The 23,782-nt window shown below is 33.1% G+C and overlaps 1 protein-coding gene across 1 annotated transcript; it reads left to right on the top strand.

The window, feature by feature from the left end:
- Nucleotides 1–3,454: 3,454 nt before the first annotated feature.
- LOTGIDRAFT_194184 (hypothetical protein) lies at nt 3,455–8,147 on the top strand (the record flags this gene model as incomplete). Its single annotated transcript, XM_009063380.1, has 3 exons — nt 3,455–3,608; nt 5,422–5,582; nt 7,544–8,147. 3 exons carry the CDS (start codon nt 3,455–3,457, stop codon nt 8,093–8,095), a joined length of 867 nt encoding a protein of 288 aa, XP_009061628.1. The 3' UTR covers nt 8,096–8,147.
- Nucleotides 8,148–23,782: the final 15,635 nt, after the last annotated feature.

Here is a 23,782-nt window from a genome sequence, read left to right as displayed (position 1 = left end):
TTCAAAGCGAAGGTTAATGCTCTTAAATTTAGTGATATAATCAAATTAAGTTGTCCTCAAACGACACCGCTTTTTTTACCTCTTAGAAAATTAACATTTTAGTTGTACTCCGGGCTGTTGAGTAAAGCGAAGTTAATGATTGAAAATGACCGTGTAAGCCTTACTTACAATACACCATTTTAATTATATTAATTACTTTTCTAAAACCTATTAACCACGATTCCTAATGGAATTATTTTAATCATTTGTTGAGCATTGAGAAAATTTCATTACTGTTTCGAGTTTTCTGTTTTCTCCTGTTTCTATTGGAAATATGAAAATTAATTTCACTTAATATTGTCAACAAATTTACACTTAATTAATTTCATTTTTAATTTCAAGAAAAGTTCTATATATCCATTATGAAATAAATGAAATATTTAGTTATGGAATTGTCACTTTTATTAATTTGAAATTTGAATCAAAAACGAAATCAAAAGAAAATTTCTTTTATGAAAAATACTCCTTCAGTAAAACAGTAATAAAAATATTTGGTCTCGATTTTAAGGGTGGTTCAAAACAATATTTTTCATTGATTTTGTCGATTACACGACAGTTACCATTTCAAATAGTATGGAAAAATCTTTTCACTTCGTCACAGTTTTTAAAATAAGAATAATTTCAATCTATTCACAGAGTTGAATAGTTTATAATATCTACGTTTCAATTCCATTATTTCCTTTCAATTTTCTAGAAAAGAAATTCTCCATATGAACAATGAAAAACAATTTCATTCTTCTACTTTCGATTTTATATGTTGTGTATTCAATCAAGTATTATATCAATTATGTTCTAGAAATAGAATGTAACAGGCATAAAATATTTAACATATGTCGACCTCAAGTCTAATCATCACTTATTTTTTAAATCTTGAAAATGCACGTGTGCTTGCGCGTGCATAGTACGCCGTGATGCCCGCCCCGCTCTTGTATGACATTGATTTAAATAGAAAGAGAAGAATGCGATGATTTTTTGACAGGGGGACTGGTTGAAGATGTTGAAATTGAAATTATATGGTTATTATTCGGTGTGTGAGATATTAAATATAACGTGTGCACTCTCCAAATGTCCCTTCTCGTCAAAATTACTAAAAATACAAGTTAAGTGCAAGGTTGTGTGTTTAACAATTTCCCCATTAAAGCGCGTGTTAAAGATGCGTAGAAGAAAAAACACAATCTAAGATTTTTTAACAGTTTCATTAAATTAAAGGTGTCAATGGCGATGGAAGGGGATAGAGATCTTTTCTTTATTCTTTCACAAGTCATTTGTTTGGTGTTCAATTGCAAGTACACCGTATTTCACAATAGTGCGCTAGTTGGAGGTGTTTGAGAGGTGGAAGAATAAGCACGAAGGGTGTTGAATTATGTAATATCGGGACAAATAAATCACACGTGGGTCATTCCAAGATTTGTAATGTTTGAACACCTAAAACTTGTTAAATAAGAATAAATTCTTCAACTATTTCTTCTGTTAGCTCTTCAATCTTACACCTCCTTCAACACCATCTCCAGAAATGAGAACAATGTCGTTGAACCCCTCCCTGAGTCCTATTCATCCCCTCCCCACATAAACAGAACTACATCACACATATAATGTCTTGTCTCATAATCTGAAAGCAAAGCGTTAAAATCCGAAACGAAACAATTTTTTACGTGATCCACACATTTCCAAAAAATATTACCTCTTGTATTTGAGCTATTGTATGGAAGGTTAAAATTACGCAACAAATAACTAAAACTCAAAATTTTAGAAACAATTTGTCCAGCCGTTATATTTTTAAAAGGGCGGTTACATTCCAGTGTACATCGTATCTTATCATTAAGATAACTACGGTAAATATTGTCACACGTAGTTGATATTGCTGAATAACCATTTTATTAAACGTTTGATAAAATATCTTTCTCTTTAAACAAAGAGCAATGCTCAATAATGCAATGTTTTAATGCAGTATTTCCATCACTTGAATTATGCTGTCAAATTTTATGGAAGCCAGTTGCTGCAATTACTGCAAATTCTATGGAAGCATTCTGCTGGTAAAACTGTTAAAATTAGCCTTAAAAAAAACTTTTAAAAAGTCTTGAAAATGTACACAAACTTATAGAATATAAAGGAAAACCGCAGAAAACGACAAAATCTACTTTATAACGATTTCTAAGGATAACTTGAATCTTTTATATCTTTGAAGATAAGGGATATATGCGGTTTATGCATTTCAAACAAATTACCACTAAAAGCTATATGAAGTATATTTGTGTAATACAAATGTAATTTATTCGTCTGTCTGTATATATTTAATATACAAGGATATGTTGAATATAAAATAATGCTTTAATTTGTTTTATTCAAATAAATTCCTTCTGATCTCTTAATGCCGTCTTACAATATTTTCAAAATTGCAGACGATTTTAAGACCGTTGAGTAGTTGTCTTTTTTTATTTTATTTATTCAGGTTAAGTCGAATTTTCTATTCGAATTCCAGGTTTGAAAGATCAGGGTCAAACTAAATCCGACTTTTACCTAATTCTGTGGCATTAATGGCCAGAACAATACGAGTGATTAGCATTCATTTCTATGTTTTCAAATATGCTTTTAAGAATTTTTCATGTTCGGATCGGGCATGTTTTTAGGAATATTTACATAGTAGATCAACATCACAACGAAAACAATGTGTAAACCTCATGGCATTTCGTGTCACCTTAGAAACAAAGGCCCCCAATTGTATCGACCAATCAGAGTGCGTCTTACCTTTTAGTGCGGGAAAGGGGGCGTGTTAAAGCTAGGTGGCTGATTGTAAAACAATAACTAGCGATCAAGCGAAACGAAAGTAAAGCAGCCGGGGACAGATATAACGGGTCAGGAATAATCCACTTCACTTCATTAGTTTTGTATGTTGGCTACAGTTCAGCCTGATCCAGCTTATAACTTGTATATTTACTAGTTCTGTGAATAGTCAACTCATATATCTACATTTGTTATATATTAAGCTTAGCTGGGATATAAACCTTAATCTTTATTCGGATATTAATACTCGATATTTTGAAGGTATAGTTTACTGTATATCACTGTGTTTATTTTTCTATTTCGCTTTCAAAAAATTCGATTTCAAGTGGTATTGACTCGGTGTTCAAATAATATTTATATATATCTAGATATTATGATGTATATGACTATGATGTTTAAATATTTTGATGTGAAACCTTGTTATTTTTAATGTTTTATTTGTCAAGGGTTTTGACTCGGTGTTCAAGTAATATCAAAAACTACAGTGATACAATATTAGGGGAAAACTCATATTTAAATTTTCGTTTTTCTACTTTCAGCTTATCGCTCTGAATATTTGGATCCTCCAGCCCCTGACGACTTTAGCCTCACCCTGGATAGTTTTGATACTGACCCTGATTTAAGGATGACTTCCATGGCTTATCCTCCAGTTTCCGCCCATGCCATGCAGCAACACAAGATGAACACCTATGCTGTAAATGGACTTGGTTTATCATCACATCATAATGTAGAGTTATTACATCCTGCTATGGGATCAATGGGAACCATGAGCTCTATGGGATACCAAGGTAAGAAAATGATCTCAATTTTCTCAATATAATTTACGTTAGCAAAATGATTCATACAATCCACGAAACAGATATGACAAAATTTGGTTGATGTAAGAAAAATTAAAAGAAAATTCAAGGCCTATAGGAAGTAACAAAAACACTTTGTTTACCACAAAATTAGATATTTCTACACAAAAATATTATTTGAAATATATATTTATTTGGTTTCTTATTTTATCTAATTTTCACTATTTCTCGACAAAAAGTAAAACAAGAAAACATAGAAATATCATTATATGTTTTTATGTTTAAAAGTAAAACATGATTATTTGCTCTAAAAGTGGGGAAAAAATATCTCGTACGTTCAAATGACAAACTTATTGGAATTATCTCGATTTTTAAGACGATTACACGAAGACTCGAAAATTCCTCAAAAGTTAAAAAGACATGACAACAAGCCGTGGATGACAATTATCTTTTTGTTTTATTCTTCTTCTGTTGATATTTCGGCTAAAATCACATAAAATTTACTTATAATGATACATATTTCATGATAAATATTTCGATGAATATAATTTGTATATAATTTGGTAAATACTTCACATAATTGAAATATCTTTCAATTGAATATTTTAGTTTTTTTTATGCCAATGCAAAAATGTTTCAATATTTTCTAAATTTTTAATATTTTCGAGATTATTTATCTGAATTATTTGATTGAAGATAATAATTTTATTATGATCATTTGAAATATTTTATCAAATTTAACTGTCAGACCATCGCCTTCACTTATCAATATTTCGACCCTGGCGTAGTGGTCATTGAAACATCAATTTCTATGATAAGATTGAAATGCTTAGTAAAGTTGGTATGCATATTAATCCAGTGTGAAAACAAATCACGGTTATTTTGATTGTATTGGATTATTACAGTTTGGTTAGAATTTAAAGTTGAGTTTGTATTTTGAACCCATCTGTCAGTGATATTGTGAGAAGTCTCTAGCTTTATTCACACGTTTTACAGGAAAAATAAACTCCAGTCAATAGGTTAGAGAGAGCCATGTTCAAATTCGCCTTTTCAAAGAGGGCTTTAGACCCTCGTCTTTTCTCATAGTCACGACTTGCATTTCAATCTTAACAACAACTTGAATAGAAAATTGCATTTTTATGAGATTTGCTTGAGTGGAATGGTTGGCGTGAATTGGTATAGTGAAATAGAGGAGAGGAGGTTGATGATTTTGTATTGTTTGTATGACAACCCTACCTTCGGTCAAACCTCAAATACAATACCCCGTCTTACACACCATACAATAGGCAATATAACATAGCGTCCGGCCCTATTCTTTCCATTCTCGGCAGTTTGTTTATCAAAGTTTGTTTTTCTTCCCCCAGAGCTCACTGCATCTCTTTCTTTCCTTGTTTTCAACCACTACATTTTATGCTCGTCCTCCGTTTACGACTATAATGGAAGAACAAACATATAAATTACAATTTAATAGCTGCAATTTGACGAGTCGTCTCATAAAATGCTTCGTTAACTTCCATCACTATTATTCTCTTATATCGATGTGATTTTTAATACCGTTACTCTTTAATTCCGCAATTTCATGATAAAATTCAAAGTCAGCGATACGACGTCAAACACTTCGATTGAAAAAAAATTTGTTTAATCGAAACCAAATATTTCTCTGATATGATTGTTATTCTACATTTTGTAGTGTGTAATTTTTCATCCTTAATATCCAGCAACATCAAAGAATAGTACGGAGCGCGACAATTTTAATAAACAAAAAAAACTTTTTATTTAATTTTCGTTTCATTTAATTTTTCAGGTATGACAAATAACCCAAGAAAACAACGAAGAGAAAGAACCACATTCACCAGAGCTCAACTTGATGTATTAGAATCATTATTCCAGAAAACACGATATCCTGATATTTTCATGAGAGAAGAAGTTGCATTAAAAATCAACCTTCCAGAATCAAGAGTACAGGTAAGGGAGACAATTCTAATGAATTTTTTTAATTTCCGAATTAAAAATTGGAATTACATTCTAGCGACACGAAATTGGAATCAAAATATTTTTTGTCGTGTGTATTAAGTTTTGATTAAAATCTGCCAGAAGTATTTGGGAATATTATGAACTAATGTATTAGGACAATATCAAAACTTTTCAACATTCAATATTTATAGTAAACAAAAATGTAAGAAAAATCCACAATATTTTGTTTGGAGCTATTTGACTAGAATATTGATTTTTAAACTATATTTGATTTCTTATTTCCCGGCCAGTCTTCTCTCCAAATATACAACTATAAGCCGCTTATTAGGGATTAGAGAAATAAGTCTTTAGTTGCTAAGCAACATCATTTGAAACCAATTCCATGGAAGAATTCGATGTTTCTAAATACATTTAAAATAAGATACATTCCCGCTTTTGTTAAAGACAATTAGGAATATTTAAGTTTATAAAAATGTCTCAAATGAATTTTAAAAATTGTAGCAGACATTCTAAGTCAAAATTTGTATTTGGAAAATTGAAGTATGTCTTTTAGCTGTATCTTGAAATAACAAATAACAAACGAAACATTTTCAAACAAATTGAAGCATATCTTGTCGGTGTTCTTTTATTTGTGAATTATTCCCAGTGGCAATAACACGGCTACATTACAATTAATTTTATTCAATCGGCATGTTTCTATTACTTTTATAGAATCGACTTAAGAGCACTTCAGAATTGTTATGCTTAAGGCTTTAAGAAGGGCTAACATAATTAGAATCTTTTTAATTTTCAAAGAAGTTTATTATTTTTAAACAAATCCGCAATGTACATTGATCAATTAGGAACAAATACATCATGAATTTTAATGAAGTTAACAATGATACAAAATGCTTTCGGTATAAATAACAAAGAAAATAATTTTGAATAGTTTTAAAAATTCTAATTTAGATTCAAGTGCCAGAACCTTGTAGAAAATTTATTTCTGAATAATAAAAGAACCTTTTATACAATTCGGTTCCTTTGATAAAAGTCGGCTTCGAAATAAAATGAAAATTTGTTAACTTTCAATAAGAGGAATTGACATATTGTTAATGAAATGAGATTCAATGGTGAAATGCTTCTCCAATTCTTTAAAATTTTATTAAATTTAATGCGATGATAAAGAATAGAAAGTGAAGGGATGAAAATTGCAGCACGAGTCGTAATTAATTTTATTAGTAAAACAAAGTACAGGTGTATTAAACAAATTAATTAAGCAATAATAGAGTTTTAACACCTTTAATTAACATCCAATTCGTTCTATATTTCACCGCAAACTTTTACACTTTCATAAGTGGAGAGCGGTAATGGCCCTAGAAATGACACATATTGTGCCACAAAAAGCCCAAAGTACACAGCTCTTGACAGATTAAGTGTATTGATTTAAGAATTTAACAGCCTTTTCATTAATTGTTCATTTGAAAAAACACCATATAACCCCAAGTTTTCGCCTAAGGCAACAGCATCCAAACACCGTAAAAAGATTGTTTGGGAACAGAAGGCGTTAACACTAACAATATTCTGAATAGAATCATCTCTAAAATATTGTCCACACCATTCTCAAGTTGAATTGACCGGTACTGCTCGATAATGACCAGCGAATAGTTATCACCACTGACATTATTTGTCGAAAGTATTTACAACGTCATATGTCCTTTTTCCTGAAAATCTTAGCAAACATGACGTAATCATTAGAAGTGTATTACGTGAACACAATCTTTTATATTGGAGTAGGGTTAACATCCGGGCTTTATCGTGTCAGAAGAATATGTTTAATCAAGCATTTTGACGTAATATTCGAGCAAACATGGCTTTTCACTGCAGATAAAATAATACACATCTGTTGAATTGATTGAAGAATTAACAGAGTAAAATTCAATATTTTAATTTTCTCTTTCTTTCTTCTATTTAAGGTTTGGTTTAAGAATCGAAGAGCTAAATGCCGACAACAACAAAAAGCAGTTGAACAGAAAAATAAGCAGCAACCCAGCTCACAGAACAGCAGTCCTAATCCACCAACACCAACCTCCCCAAAGAAAGTCAAAGTCAGTCCTCCACCCAGCCCACCTTCACCAGTCAGCTACAAACCCCCAGTAGTCAGTACAACGCCACCTAACGGTATGAACACATCCTCCATCTGGAACCCAGCCTCCATTCCAGGAATGAACGACTTGATGAACTCCAATAGCTGTATGCAGAGATCTGGCTACTCTTTAACAAACGGACAGAGTCACAACTACAACCAAGGTTACAACCATTCCTCATACTACAGTAACATGGATTACTTTGCACCCATGCAGATCCCCGTCATGAACCACAATCAAATGTCCAATGGTATGACCGCCAATACCAATACAGCCAATCAGTACGGTTCTTACAGTTCCATCTCCTCCAATCAAAGTCTACAACGTAACGACTGTCTGGACTACAAAGAATCATCATGGCCAAAATTTCAAGTTCTCTGAAAAACTTAATATGATAAGCACACGATGGTATTAATAAACATTTTAATGGATCAGGAAATGACGTCATTGTGACGTGTGTTGTGAGTTCGAATGAATGGTTTTACCAAGTGAGGATATGGTTATTCTATTTATTAGCAGCATTACGACATTTTGATGACGTCCGAATTATGAGATTATGACCGACTACTGCCATGAACACCTGCAATATGACAAAAACAATTTGAAACCAACTCACGTTTTATTCATTCGGACAATCATGTGAGATGTGAACGAAGACCATAACTACCTTCAGGTGCAATCAGGGATTGGGCTGGCCGGCCTCAAAAATCGGGTTAAAAACAACCTCATAGAGTGCTAGGCCATGTGGATGCATAATAATATTTGAGTGTAGTAGAGAACGAGAGAAGGACTATTCCACTGAGTCGGCTCACTGTATATTTATCACCCAGTCGATGTTTTATTTAATTTTTTGTAAATACTCACTGACTTCAAGTCTCACATGCGGGACTATTGTGTACCACGTGACATTGAACCACTTTGTTGAAGCAAACTATAGAAATGTAATTTTACAAGGCTGTGATACAGGAAGACAAACAGAAACGTCAAATGATATAATAACTACCGATTTTCTGTCAAATGAACATGGCATATTGAACATGCATGACATAATATAACTGTCATTCCATCTTGAACACGCCATGTTTGTATTGCGAAATGCGCGTGCATTATTGATTGATATATAAAAATATTTAAATGAAATAATTTTGTGACTGTTACGTGCATGTTTATTACTCAATAATTTAAGACAACCAACAAGATATCAACAGCGATTTAAATTTTGACATTGTTGGTTATGAAGCAAAAGTCAATTCTTTTAGGCTCTTTGACTAACTGGTTGCATTTGATACTATACAAGAATATATGTATAATTTGAAATGAACAACATGTTATTTGTCCTGTGTGGTTGTTAACTGTTTGTATTGGATAACATTGTAACTCTTGAGTATTTTTCCCTTTTTTGTTTATTATTTCTATTTATAGACTGGTCACGTGGTGTATATCTGTGACGTATATAATTATTTATGTGAAACAGACTATACATACGTGAATTGGTTACTTTGGTTTGAATAATAAAATGTTGTTTATATTTATCAATAATTTTCTGTATTTCCCCTGCCTTACAATTATATGATGAAGAATATAAACGTCTACAGCAAAGGTACTACCCCGTAAGATCTTCACAACCATTTTTAATGGCTAAATGATTAAGATACGGATCACAAAATACAAGCTCTTTAATCAACAAGAAGAATATGAAGCGATCTAAATGATCATCAATATTAATTTGAAACATTAAAAAGGTGGAAAATACACCATTTCCAAACAGTTTATGGCTTCTTGATTTCTGCCGTTACTGGTAGACAAAACTGACGTCTGTACTCCATTTAAATAAAAACGTTTAAAGAAATGTTGAGCAAAAATAAGGATTATGTGTTCGATCAAGATGGTAACACCAAACAGAATATTACTCAGTATCTCATCATTTCATTCCAATTTCCCATGTCCCCATTTCTGAGAAATTGATAAATATTTGTGAGGCTAGCGAGCGAGTAAATCAACATTATTATAAAATCAATTGACATAGGAATAATCCCCGTGATGAATGCAACCACCACGATGGTCGAACGAGAATGACTTTATCAACTCTGAACAGATTGTAACTATTTCAATCATTCTCATTTTCACGATATTTTATGATATTTTCATCTTATCTGATATTCCAACAGAATTGGTTAATTGGCCTATTCCATATTTCAATAAAAACACATTCAGGCCTTTCATTCCACTAAAGCATGTAAAATGTGCGTAGAGAAGTAAATAAGTGAAGAAGCGCCAAATATCCCATATGACCATAAAACACAACATGCTCTTAATTCCAGAATAGCATGTACAAATATTCCCAATGCTAGTCCATAATATGACACTAAAAAGATACAACCTGACACTTAATCTTAGTACAGCATGAAAGATATTTAAAATGCTTGGTTTATATAGCCGATGCCATAAAAAAACCTAATTCATATTTCACTTCGTTGTGGCTTCAACTGTTTGAAGTTTCCAACTTGTTTTTTGATCTGAATATATTTTATATCACAATAAAAACACATACAGGTCCTTAATTTCAGTATAGCATGAATAATACTTCGCTGCTTGGTTTCAATTCACGATGCCAAATCAATTGTTATTTTCACTTCGTTTTGGCTTCAAATATTTGAAAAATGAAAATGAAATGAATGGAGTTTTATGCCATACTTTTCTACACCATGTGGGCAAAGACGGTTCAAATATAAGATACTATAAAATTCAGGGATTTCCTGCGTTATTAACCCAGATATTATTACACAAAATTCAGGGTTTATAGACGTCAGGAATATCTATTGTAAAATTATTCAAATATAAATTAAAGCCAATAACAATTGCACAATTCACAAATCTAGAAAGTGTTACAATATTCATACATTTACCTATATCGTCACTTTATGAAATATGAAATAGAAATATTTAGAAAGATTATATTCAATATTGCATATATACAAAAAGATCATAATCATTCTGTAATAGTTGAATACTTTCTTATACATATATTTTAATATAAACCTTAATATATATCTTATAAAAATATTATCATTCTTGAATATTTGAATAGATTTTATCGCTCTACAACTGATATATTGAGCGCTATTTTAACAGTGGTATTTCTATATCGCTCTACAATTGATGTATTGAGCACTATATTTCAACAGTGGTATTTCTTTATCGCTCTACAATTGATGTAATGAGCACTATATTTCAACAGTGATATATCTATATCGCTCTATAATTGAGGTAATGAGCACTATATTTTAACAGTGGTATTTCTACATCACTCTACAATTATTGATGTAATGAGCACTATATTTTAACAGTAGTATTTCTACATCACTCTACAATTATTAATGTAATGAGCACTATATTTTAACAGTGGTATTTCTATATATCGCTCTACAATTATTCATGTATTGAGCACTATTTTAACAGTGGTATATCTATATCACTCTACAATTGATATATCAAGCACTATTTTAACAGTGAAAATAATTTATTAGAGTATGAATACAATTTTTTATCTATAAATTTATTCGAATACAAACTTTAACCAATATGGAATATAAATTTATGTGTATAATATATACAAAAGCATACAATATGTACAAGTGTGTATAAATATTTTACAAAATATAGGTATATTTATAAGGGAAATAAAGGTATTTTCTAGAAAATGTTTAAACAAATTCAAAATGCGTGAAATGTATGAATCAATTTACAAGAAGTATGAATATTTTTGTAAAATTTGAATAATATTTTCTTCTTCATCAGTCTCAAAATTTTTTAACATATAAATACTCGGTTATAAATAATGAAACTAAAAGCGATATTAGAATATTAGTAATTAAAGAAAGAAATATCAATGCCAACGAGGACTTTTATTTGAATTTCCTAGTGCCACACGTATAGAAACTTCAAGTAAATATCAATGTTATTAACTTTTCAACGGATTGACAATAGACTAAGGACTGTCTTGTCTGTATATCATAATTCGTTCTTGTCGTATACTGGTATTTAGATAGGCATTAACGCTTTAATCCCCAATTGACTACTTTATAATTTACTAGCAGGGGTTAATCCACTGTTTTCACGTATTTTACGATTTGTCAGAAATCATTGTAGCAGATAATATGAAACAACCCATAATCCTTGTATTCAAATTAACTATTCACAAATATTCCGATCGACTCTTACGTGTTATTTTGGCACACCATAGGTCAAAGGTTAAACCGAGATTACATTGAATAGTTATATATTGGAGAAAATGAAGAAAAGAATAACAAAAAGTAGAAAAAACAGATATCAGTGAATATTAGAAAAAAATTTGTATTCAGTGTTGTCAGAAATCTTTATTTTGTCAATTGAAAGACACTTTATATTGAAATATAGAATCACGACTTTCCCTTTTTTTGAAAGATTGAGGCAGTGCGACAGAATGCTTCAAAACAAATACCAGGTGTTAAGGTTTTCCACAAAGATCTGCCTCTTTTCAAAAACGAAAACAAAGTTATTCACTAATAGTACCAAAGCCAGGGATAGCAATTTCAAGAATAGTTTGAACCGGGTTATATTGTATCATCAAAACTCAGAAAAGGGTGTCTGTTGGGTTCACTTATACCATTTCAAATACGAACTTGCTCGTAGTAAATAAATATAGGTTTTTTAACTGTTACTGATGTTTCGTTAATACGTTATTTTGGATTCAGGCTTTTGTTTTGTGGTTCGGATCGTTAGTATTGTTTTATTTATTCAATGAAAATATCATATCTAAGAGATTTCTAAAAGTAAATCAAAGTTAGTTTTCAATTGCCAGTAGTATTGTTTACCAAAATATAAAAATAAATAAAAGAGGGTCAATTGGCTGACATTTTGAACATTAAATAAAATATTCAGTAATTAAATAAACAAAATCCAATATGACCTACAACCCGATCAGTTGTCTCATTTACATAATTTTACCAATAACAGTGTTTGTTTCACACCGAGTATACGTATTTCCTTTCCTTGTTGTAACGAGACTTTTGAGTGGTTGGCTGCTCAGGTATCTATCGCAGGGGATATCAGGTGTTTCAGAGATAGATTGGTTTACCGCATATACTTATCATCATCAATACTACTGTCAATCTAACCCTCGGTTTGATCAGATTCTCACGAGGTGTGCCATGCATACACACGTTCACTCAAAATCAAAGTCTGACGTTATCGTCTCCGTTTCGAGCAGTACAAGGTACAGAGCTGATCGACTGTTATTGGATGATTAGGTGGGCGAGTGTCGACAGCTATTTGATAGCTCTTCTACATCTTTATTTGTATATGAAAATTAGAAGTTTAATTTTATCTTTAAAAAATTCAATGACTAGTGTTAATGGTAAAAAAGTTATTTTTCTAAATTCCTTCATTCAGCTGCGCTTGTTTGTTCGCTTATTTTGATAAGATAGAATCCACGTGTTCGTCCGTTATTTCTTAGTGATTGAACGCTTACGGCAGTTTTATGCTATCAGACGCAGACCCCACAAACACCCGCAGAAGCCTTTCCCCACCCCTAAAAACCCACAAAACTGAAACTACAACAACTTGCCACAAGACAGATTAGGACGAGAAAAACAAGACAATAATTGAATTAAAATTAAATCAAATATCGAATTTCTTAAATCAGATCGGTGGAAAATCATTAAAAGTGAATATTTTGAAAAGAACATGGAACCGATACAATTGATCCAGCCATTCAAATCTGTGTTGATATCGACGGAACCCCCATGGTGTAAATCAAGTGGAAGCTCGAAGCCTTCCTGTATGGAATAGGGGTACACAGGGAATCAGAAAAAAATACATGTCAGTTTTCGCTAATCTCATTGTTCATTGGATTATACATCCACATTTCTACAACTGAAAGTCTGGAATATTTCCTGTGGATTAGTAAGGACCTTCGAGACATATTGACTGTATATAAACAATCACATTGAAATATCTATTGATATTTACCTTATCACACTCTATTGAGCCAATCACGTATTGGTTTTAATATTTTCAAGACTGAAAAAGTCTATAAAAACGCATTGTATCAATGTTATTGTATGTAATTTCACGCTTTGCTTGAACATTCGATCTTGGTTATTTACTTTCGTGAAAATGAATCCGTCGTATTCTTTGTTAATTTGATGGCGTCGCCCTAATTTGTTCTATATTCACTAATATTCCCCTTGAATTTTCACGCACTCAATGACAGCCACGCCATCTTTGTATCACCGCTTAGAACTTCCGGTTTTAGCATTCCATTCTAAGCAGACAACTTCCTGTAGTGCGACATTCGCTACTTCCGGTAATCGACAACAATGGCGCGAGTTATATTGATATGAACGATAAACAGTTATTTTAAAGAAATCCAATTGAAGTTAACAATAGCCCATTATTGATCTGGATATAAACCAATAAAGCAATGTATATTGGTCCATGTTCAACCAAAAAGAAGATTTTGGTAGCAGGAATTTCATTATCTCTTAACAGTTTCTATAAATTACATGCAAGGATTTATTCATATGGGTAATTGTTGCGAATTTCTTGATTTGAATTGAAAATTACCACCAAGAAAGTTATGAATCACATAATATTTCCCTGAGAAACATCACACCCTAAAAGACACAAAACTTTTTTCTTCAAACTTGTGGTTTCAGGCTTGAATGAATGTTTATGAGCGACCACTTGACTGCCCTAAAGAATTAACTTTCGCTTCAACGAATTAAATACACAATAAAGAAAGGAATATGGACACAGAAGGAGACACTGTGACAGACCGCCCTTGAACATTCATTAATTTCTCATAATGTAATGAATTTATTACTTATTGATGAAGTCAGACCGAATTTCAATGTCAGTCCGTACAGAAAAACTATTTTTGTATTTTTGAAAATTGAAATAAATTGAAGTTTTACGTCTTATTTTACTGATGAACTTCTTTTTTAAAATATAAGCGCCTGTTAGCCTTGTTTGAAAGCTGTCTCTTGAAAATGCATCCATAATAGCGTGTGCGGTTCGTTTTTACGGAGAATATATTTACCAGTTTGCGTTTTTATGCTGTATTTGTTACCTCAGGGAAATATGGGAAATACGACTTCCGAGATGGTATGTTGCATTCGTTACTTCAAATTTTTCTCGGAAGTCGTAGCTAAATTTATTTCGAATTCACGACATATGACGTCATATGACGTATTAATGTTGCAAATAAAGTATATTTCTCTCTAGAGTACCTGCGTCTGTACTAATTTTCAAATGTGTCCCGAATAGAATCAAGTGGTACTTCCTAGAAGGAAACTTCCCACTTCCCGGAGGTAACAAATACAGCAAAGAAGATTACAAATATGAATAGTTGACATGAAATTTTATGTTGGCAGTTACGAAATTCGTAGTCCCAAAATTCCATTTTTTACCTTAACTAATCAATTGGAATACTATTTGAATGAATTTTAAATTAAACGAATTTATTCTATAAAAATAAATCAAATGGATTTGAACAGTGAGAAAGCCTTTGATTAACAATACCCAAACGTTTCGTTCTTCGTAATGGCTAACTTCGAACCGTTTCATTTTAATAGAAATTTTATGAATAAATCTAAAAGTTCATCAATGAAGATTAAGGTATTGATTTCTTGGCTATTGAACGAATGAACACTTTTTAAATCAGAATAAAAAGGTGGCTAATCCGTGAATGTTAAACGCGATAGACAGAAGGTGAGGAAAGGTAGAAAATCGTTAACCATCTGGAAAAATCATGTTACATTCAACTGAAGAGAATGAAAAACGTCAGTGACGACATTTTTTGTCTTGAAATCGGAATAAAGAAACTCGTCTTTTGATGTGACCGATTCAACTAATCATCTATAAAGCACTGAAAGGATATATCGATCAAGTGATTATCAACAAATGATCAAGTATGGCCGAGGTAAAAAGCAGGAGAATATATCAATCAACTTTATTAATATCGTAATTATCAATGAAAACGGTAACATTGACTTTTACTGAAAGGCAACCTGGAATTATTTACAGGGCGGTTGGGATTTTCAACGCTTTTATCATTAGTCTTACTTTGAAAATATACCAGATAATGAACTGAAGTTCTACTCTATGGAAAATTTTCCTTTGAATTTGGTTGATGAGACCAAGAAAAATTTGCTAAATGATTGGTTAAGGCTTTTGCATTTCAATCTTGAGCATCAGAACAACTTCCGGTTTCGTCCACGACGTTCGCATTGTCTATTGTAATTTACTTGATGCATACAACTATACAAGGAAGTAATTAACCCCAAATCTGTAACACTTGATCAGTTTAGATTGGAAATCACACATTTCCATTCATTATATTGTTATATTGTATGTGTTTCAATTTGGTGTAAGAGCACTGTCGTCATGAGTGCCCAGGAAATTCAAAAGTTGTTAGTTATGGTCGTAGTTTACGCTGTTGTAGGTATGCTGATGATATATCCGCGCAGAGTTCCACTTATGTGAACAACGCAATTTGGATTTATTAAACCGGAAGTTGTTATGATTACCAGGACTGAAATTGCAAAAGTGATAACCGTAAGGCTTTCCATTGGAAAGTTCAGGACATCAACCAGAAAAAACTGAAATCGCTCCTGTACCGGTCTGTTACTAGTGTTGACTAAAAACAAGAATTAATTGTGGACAAGGAACGTCAGAGAGTACATTATTATTTAACATTTTCTACAAATCTATTATATCAACTTCATTATTTACCCATAATCTGCCCTTTTATAACCCTATTTAGGTAGTTATAATAGCTGAATATAATGGTATCATTTCAATTCTTAGACAAAATGTGAAAAGTATGACGTAAAACTCCATTCATTTCATTTCACTTAGAAAAATTGTTACCAATATCTTTTATTTTCTACTAATAAACTTTTGTTCATAGATAAAAAGCCGCGAAACTTATAAAGCCGGGTGTTTTCTTTTATTTGTTAGTATTCTACTATGTTATTTAGTAAAATTTGGATTATTCTGTTCAGGTGCATTTTGAACAATGGAATAGTTACTAGTACTTCAAACAGTTGAAATGGATAGAGTTAAGGGCATTGGGGTCAATTTGACAGCTTGATTGCAAGTTGAGACCGCACCACTTTGTCTGGATGGTTGCTAACCTGAAGGTCCAGGGTTCAATCCCGGAATAGGTGGAGATAACACCTTCGGATTTTTCAACCCGGTTTCCCCCTGTCAGTGATGCAGGTAAGAGGGGCTGACATGGAAAAAGCGTCTAGTCGTTCGGATTGGACAATAAACCGAGGCCCCTAGTGCTACAGGCTGTGCACGTTAAAGATCCCTCGACAGTTGGAAATCGAAAAAGAGCAGGCTAATTCCGCTGTCCTGGCAAAATTTCCCTTATCGCACCCTGCATGGTATTGCCCGTCTTTATTAGCCTACATGGTGCAGAAAGTAGCACGTAAAACTCCATTCATTTCATTTCATTTCATTTTGTCTGGATGGTTACAAGAAATTCTGGACGTATAGCGGTTATATTATTTACAAAATTTCGTTTCGGAAAATATGCCGCCAAGGGTTTTGAATATGATGCATTGTTGTAATAGAAAAATGCCACGTGTGCTGTTTCACCAAACCACTGTCTACCTTTCTTGCAATATGTTTCTCTAGGCTGTGACAAGTTTCAATAATATATAACAAGGACGGATAACTCAAGATTATCCTTCTGACAAGGGATTAGTGACAATAGGCACACTTATAACGTAACTGAATAATACATGATATTAAAAGAGGTTGAAGCAATATGTTATCGTTATTTTACACTAGGTATTAAAGCTGTGACTATACAACTATTCTGTTACCCCATTACATGTATATTGATGGTGGTAATATGATGGTTATATTGCCATTTTCGTTTCTCGAATTCGATCGGGTAATATAATCGTATTCTATTCTTTTTGGAGATGGTCAACATTTCAGTACAGAACAAGTCACATTTTAGGGTTAAGCTGTGGCATGAAGGAGGAGAGCAAGTAGAGGAACGAAGAGAAAGGGGGAGGAGACCTGGAAAGTAAGGGAGAAGAAGAGACAGAAAGATAACTTTATTTCATGTACAGGAGGTGAGGATTAGAATGACAGGCGGTGGTGGGTCCATGGGGTATTCTCTTAATTTGAGAGGCACTCATTGTAACTCCGTACAGTACTCCGAAGACTTACTGAAGACGGTCGTTATTTCATTTTGCTAGTCGCATTACATCTGCCTGTAATAGAGATGACAAAAATAGATTTAAAAAAATCAGAACTAACCTCAATGGTCAGAGAATTGCACTAATAAAACTGCACAATTCTTTCCCTTGAACTAAACGTATATAAAACGTTACTATTTCAATTTAAAAAAAAATGATTCGCAATTTATAAAAATACGCTAGCAATTGATAATGTTCTGGTTGTAGATGCAATGGATCCAACTTTATCTAACCCAGCGTTGCCTGGTTGCCTAATATTACTAAATTTAGCAAAAATTATCATAAAAGTATACCATTTGATTTGATTCGCAGATCGTTGTGATAAATTCTAATTTTCCTAATCATAAGAAGTAATTGGATCGCAAGAAAGGGTTATTTTAACTGACAAATTGAGATGCGATACTGCTCAAATTGAACCTAGAAAAGAGCGCTGGATAAAGGGCAATTCAATAACATTGAATCAATCAATTGGGCTGCCATAATGATACTCATTGATAAGCTAAATAGGAAGCATAGATCAATATATCTCAATGGAGATCATCAATTTTTCAAGATGGCCTCGAAAATAATTGCATAATATGTTTTTAAGAAAGTACTCGATGCCCTTCCGTTAATTGAAATTTAGTAAACATCAAACCAACTTCATTTCTGTTACATTGTTTACCATACAATAACCTCTCCCTTGTCTCCTCGTTTTGGATGAGGTATTGTGATTAGAATTGGTTTATTTTCACCTCCACCCCTGGAGAGTCGATAGAAAGTTAGCCCCAAGTGATTCTCAAGTGTGTTTTTCAGTTTCTATAGGTTCCCGCTATGATATCAATTTCTTTAAGTCATTATATCGTTACTAGTTTCTATAAAAACTATTATAGAATAATCGAAGTTTACCCTGACGATAGAAGCTATTTAACAACAATCGAAGCTTACCGTGAACCACCCCGGTGTGCGATACCACACCGACAAAGGTGTTGTTACAATTCTCACCCTGTGTGGTTCCTATAAGTACGAAAGGTTAGTGCGAGGGATATTTCTACTTCCGGTGATCTTTAATTATGAGATACAGATAGTCAAGGATATTTATGCACAAAAAGAATAAAAGATACAAGAAAAGAGACCAATGAAGTCATGTATTAGATGCAGTTCGTAATTCAAACGTACTTTACGTGTTTATGTCCGATCCCCAATGCTTTTAGGCTAAGTACGTGTATAATTTGTTTGTAAGGGGCATGTAGGCTAGCTCGAAGTGTGGTTTTAGTTACCATTTCATGTTACATTAATATTGGACTTCTCGCACCTTTGTTCGGAACCCCGAATGTACTCCAGAATGAGTAGTTTAATTAACTTTCATTTAATATCGTGTAACATCACAGCAAGTTTATATTATAGTCACGTTAAATTTATCACAGTGCCTTAAAATGCTTATTTCTAAGTGTTGTTCAATCACCCCAATATCTTACACCCCGAGTTTACATCATGGAATATAAATATTTCATTTTATCGTTCATAAAAGAGTCCAATTTTTATCGTTCATATGCTCTAGTTATATAGAGTAAGCACTAAATGCCCCCTCGTCACGCCCACCCACGTTATAAAGGGTATGGATTCATTTCATACCATGTTTTGAGAGTCAGTCTTGCAGAACGCCCGTCCATTCACTTCAGACACTACCTTTCTTTTTAAATTCATTGCCTTTTTTCACATTGCATTCATACCGTAACTCGAATACAGTATTCATATTGTGCTCTCGGAGAAAAGATTTGGGGTCTCACTTACTGATACCCATTGCTGGGTGTCAGGGGTCACACCTTATTTGTCCGTTAACAAACGAAGCTAATTTCAGCTCTATTAACTTGTAGATTTTGTAATATTGGGATGGGAAGAAGGAAGACATCTTCACTCGTTACCGCTTCTTTGATGCACCCTAGCTTCAGAAGGTGATTTAAATTACTGTATTGTACATTTTACTTTTATGTTGTGTCCTGAAAATAAAAATGATGCAAATTTGTCTGAAGTTGTTAATCCTTCGATAATCCCCTTGAAAAAATAAAATATAAATCTTAGATGTTTCCACGAAGACGCCAAAATAAAATTCTTTTTTTCTTAGAAGTTTTATTTCAAAAATGAATTACGATAAAGAAATTTTGATTCATCAGCATTAAACAGAATTTTCTGCAGCCTGTGTCTGTGAATGGTGAAAACCAATACACCAATCGACGTCCAAACTTCTTATGCTACTGTCCGCAGTGTGGGTTATCAAAAGCTTCCACAATTTACTGACCTGCTGAATTAGGCTCATGCTACTTAAACTGAAGTATCGGGGTTGGGTTCTGACAAGGTTCCCCCAACTCATGCAGATCGCCAATTTGGCACAAATATAACAGGCATGGCGAAACTCATCTTAATACTTGATGCAGAAAATAGGACGTAAAGCTCCATTTCATTTCCAGTATTTTCAATTATATTCAGATTTCGGCAATTCTTTTGTTATTGAAGATTTTGGTACACGGGTTTTACAAATTGGCAATCTTGATAAAATCTAGAAATTATAGACTGGCCTATTGAGACTGTTTTCACTACTTGTGGGTGGGAACAATAAGTAAATTACAGACAAACGTGACGTCGATACTGTATTTTGAAAAGTCATTTGGATAGCCTAACTAGCATTGAATTCAAACGAATGAAAATAAACATTATAAATAGAAGAGCTATTATGCTTATTGAAAAATTAATGAAGTATCGGCCACTATATTAACACTAATTAAAAGTTCAGACATGTTTACGGATTGGATGAGGATTATCGCAGTGATTTATATCAGCTGTATTAGCCTGATAAATTACAGTTGATAAAGGACAACAAGATAACTTGATTGAAGTTCGTGTATTCCACCGAGGCTCCTTCAATACAATATGCTATCGTGTTCGATTCTAAGTTTGCTCTCTGCCATGCGACAGAACGAAACTAATCCTATAGAGCACGACATGGATTAATTGTTCATATCGACAAATCACCTCGTTATTAGGAAATTAATAGCCAGTCTTCACGAAACACTACAAGCACACCAAAGTAATGAACGTCATTATTTACGTAAAATGCCATGCTATATTTATTCACCTAATCTTATTTCCACCTATTCTATATTTTGCAATTTTTGTTTGGCAGTTTTTATAACAATTTAAAAAATACTGTGTCGTGTGAAATTCAAATTACTACTAGCATTACAACCTGATAGATCTCGGTTTCATCTATGCCATCTATACCGTCTGTATCCCTTTTCAGACTGAAAATATGAAGTTCGGTTAATCTAAAATCAAAAAGACGAGGATGGAGGTAAGAAAAATAATAGATAATATTGTAATGTATTCTACAATGACAAAACATAGCCCTTAACTGACCAAAAATACATCAACATTATTTAAAAGAGGCAAAATATCCTTCTCTCTTCCTGTTTGTTCCAATCTTTCACAATAAAAACCTTCACGAAAAATGGCTACATAGGTGACCTCTCCTTTTTCAACTTTTTCACAAAAAATAGTTAAGAAAGAAAGTAAGGAAAGATGACTTATAATACATTGGCCAGTGCTTCTGGAGAGTATCTTCTATAACACCCACCTCCCCGAAACCACTGGAACCCAAAATACAAAACCGTTTGATTTGAGTCCTTCAGATTTTCAACACCAGAAGTTCCGCACGTGCTGATATTCAATATGGCGCACGTCAGCTTTAAAGGCAGAAGACAACATGTTTAAATGACAAGGTACAATTAAAGATTTAACTCATCATGGAGTCTTAGAAATAAATATCAATTATTCTTTAGTTCTTAATGTCTCTATTTTCAGTCTATTAGTGCACAGTTTCACGGTCATTTTTACAAATTAGTCATTTCTCGACACTGCCTCGACAAGAAAGTTGGCATGGCCGAAAGCGCGAATTCGGGGGAATAAGGGGCGAAATGAGAAAGAGGTGGAACGGGACAAGGACGAAATGAAAAAGGGGCGATATGCAAAAGGGGGAAAGGGGCAAAATGGAAAGGAATGAATTGGGAAGGGACGGGATGGGAATAGATTATGGGCAAATTGGGAAGGGGCAATATGGTAATAAACCCCATTCGCACACCATTCCAATTAGAAGTATTCATGAATGTATAAGTCCTAATTTTGATAATCAAGCAAAGATAAAGACACACATATGAAATTGAGTTAATTTGTCGAAGATCAGGTGCGTGTCGTTTTCAATTCAATTCAGACGACGCGGGTAATTTTTACGATTTACGAACTCGAGCAGAAGTGCCTGGCGAGATATTGCTCGTGACTTGCGCCATCTTGAAAATTTCATTAACGTAATGTTTGTAGATAAGGTATCCTGCGGTGATAGAGATGTTGTAAGCACTGATATCACGTGACGTTAACTCTCTGTGTCTGCGGGGAAGATGTTCCTTTGATTTTCGAAGATAAATTTGAAGATATGAGTAGTTTGATTAATTTGTTGTGATGATCAATATTTTATAAGATGCTGATGGGCTTTTCCATTTCTTCCCTTGGTCAAATACTTCATCGTCATTTTGGTAAGCAGCTTAGCGACAGTGCAAGAAATTAATTGTTTCTCTCCCAGCGCGACAATTTTCCCCTCTTAATCCCAACCACTTCAAGTTTTTCCTAATTCCATCTCTCAGTCAATGTCCCAATGTCTGCCTCTTCTATCATGTTAAGAAGATTACCGACCCGCTCCTAATGATTTTGTCAGGCTTTTTTAGAATCAGATCTAATGTTTTTCTTTCTCCAGGAACTCTTTTAATAGAAGACAACCATATTGGGTTCCATCTATTCTAGGAGATTTTCAGAGAGACTTTGTCAAAACTGTCATAGAAAATGACCGAAACAAAACATTACTATGATAAAGGATCTCTTTGGGAATAATATATAATCGCCATTATTCCTTTCTGTTAGCGAAGTCGGTAAGCTACAATTTTCGCGGTTAAAAATGTCTTTTACCGTCTCAAATGACAGACGTTAAAAGTCATGCTCTCCTGTCATTAGAGATAAATTTGACATTGTCGTCTGCAAATGGTTTCGAACAAAACACCTGGCTGCTAACTATCTCTTACTTAACCCATGTACGCACCTGAACACGTGTGTAGGACACTGAACGTGTGTGAAATTGAAACAACACACTGAATCTCACTAATTGACAATTTATTTGGCTGAAACCAATTCCATTTACCTTTTGTTCAAGGTATAATATATTGGTCACGCGATGACTTTCACTTCCGTTAACGATTGACTGCGCATGTGTCAGTACAATTAATATTCGTGCGCAAATTTGTAGAAAATTAGGGCGTGATGAGTCGAGATAGTGAACGTAGTCACGTGTGATGGACAAAATCGAAAATATTTGATTAATATTTCGTTTCAGATTTAGCAATCAAGGTAACGATAATAGAATTGAAATTGACAGGTAGCATGCGTCAGGCAGTCAATTAATAAGAAATAAATTTGTTCGCGGATAAACTATTTTACGGATGGGCGGAAGGATAATGGCAATTAGGAAACCACTTTTGAGAGAAGTCATATTGGTGACTTAAAAGTGAAATATATTAATATGTTTTATAAAAGGAATGGATCTCTATTGTTCCTGGGTTTTAAGACATTATCAATTGCTTTTATACATTACTTTGTAGAAAAATCTGAAATTGTACCTTTGTAATCTGGCTATACATGCAGTAAATAGTGTATTAATTACTCTTCCATACTAAAGGTTGAGTACAAACGGCAAACCAGCTTCAAAATTACATGAATTGTAAAAAAGAAA

This window comes from Lottia gigantea (genome assembly GCF_000327385.1).
Source record: "Lottia gigantea unplaced genomic scaffold LOTGIsca_57, whole genome shotgun sequence".
Classification (NCBI taxonomy): Eukaryota; Metazoa; Mollusca; class Gastropoda; family Lottiidae; genus Lottia; species Lottia gigantea.
Note: the sequence above shows the minus strand (reverse complement) of the source record. Positions and strands in the feature narration are given on the sequence as shown.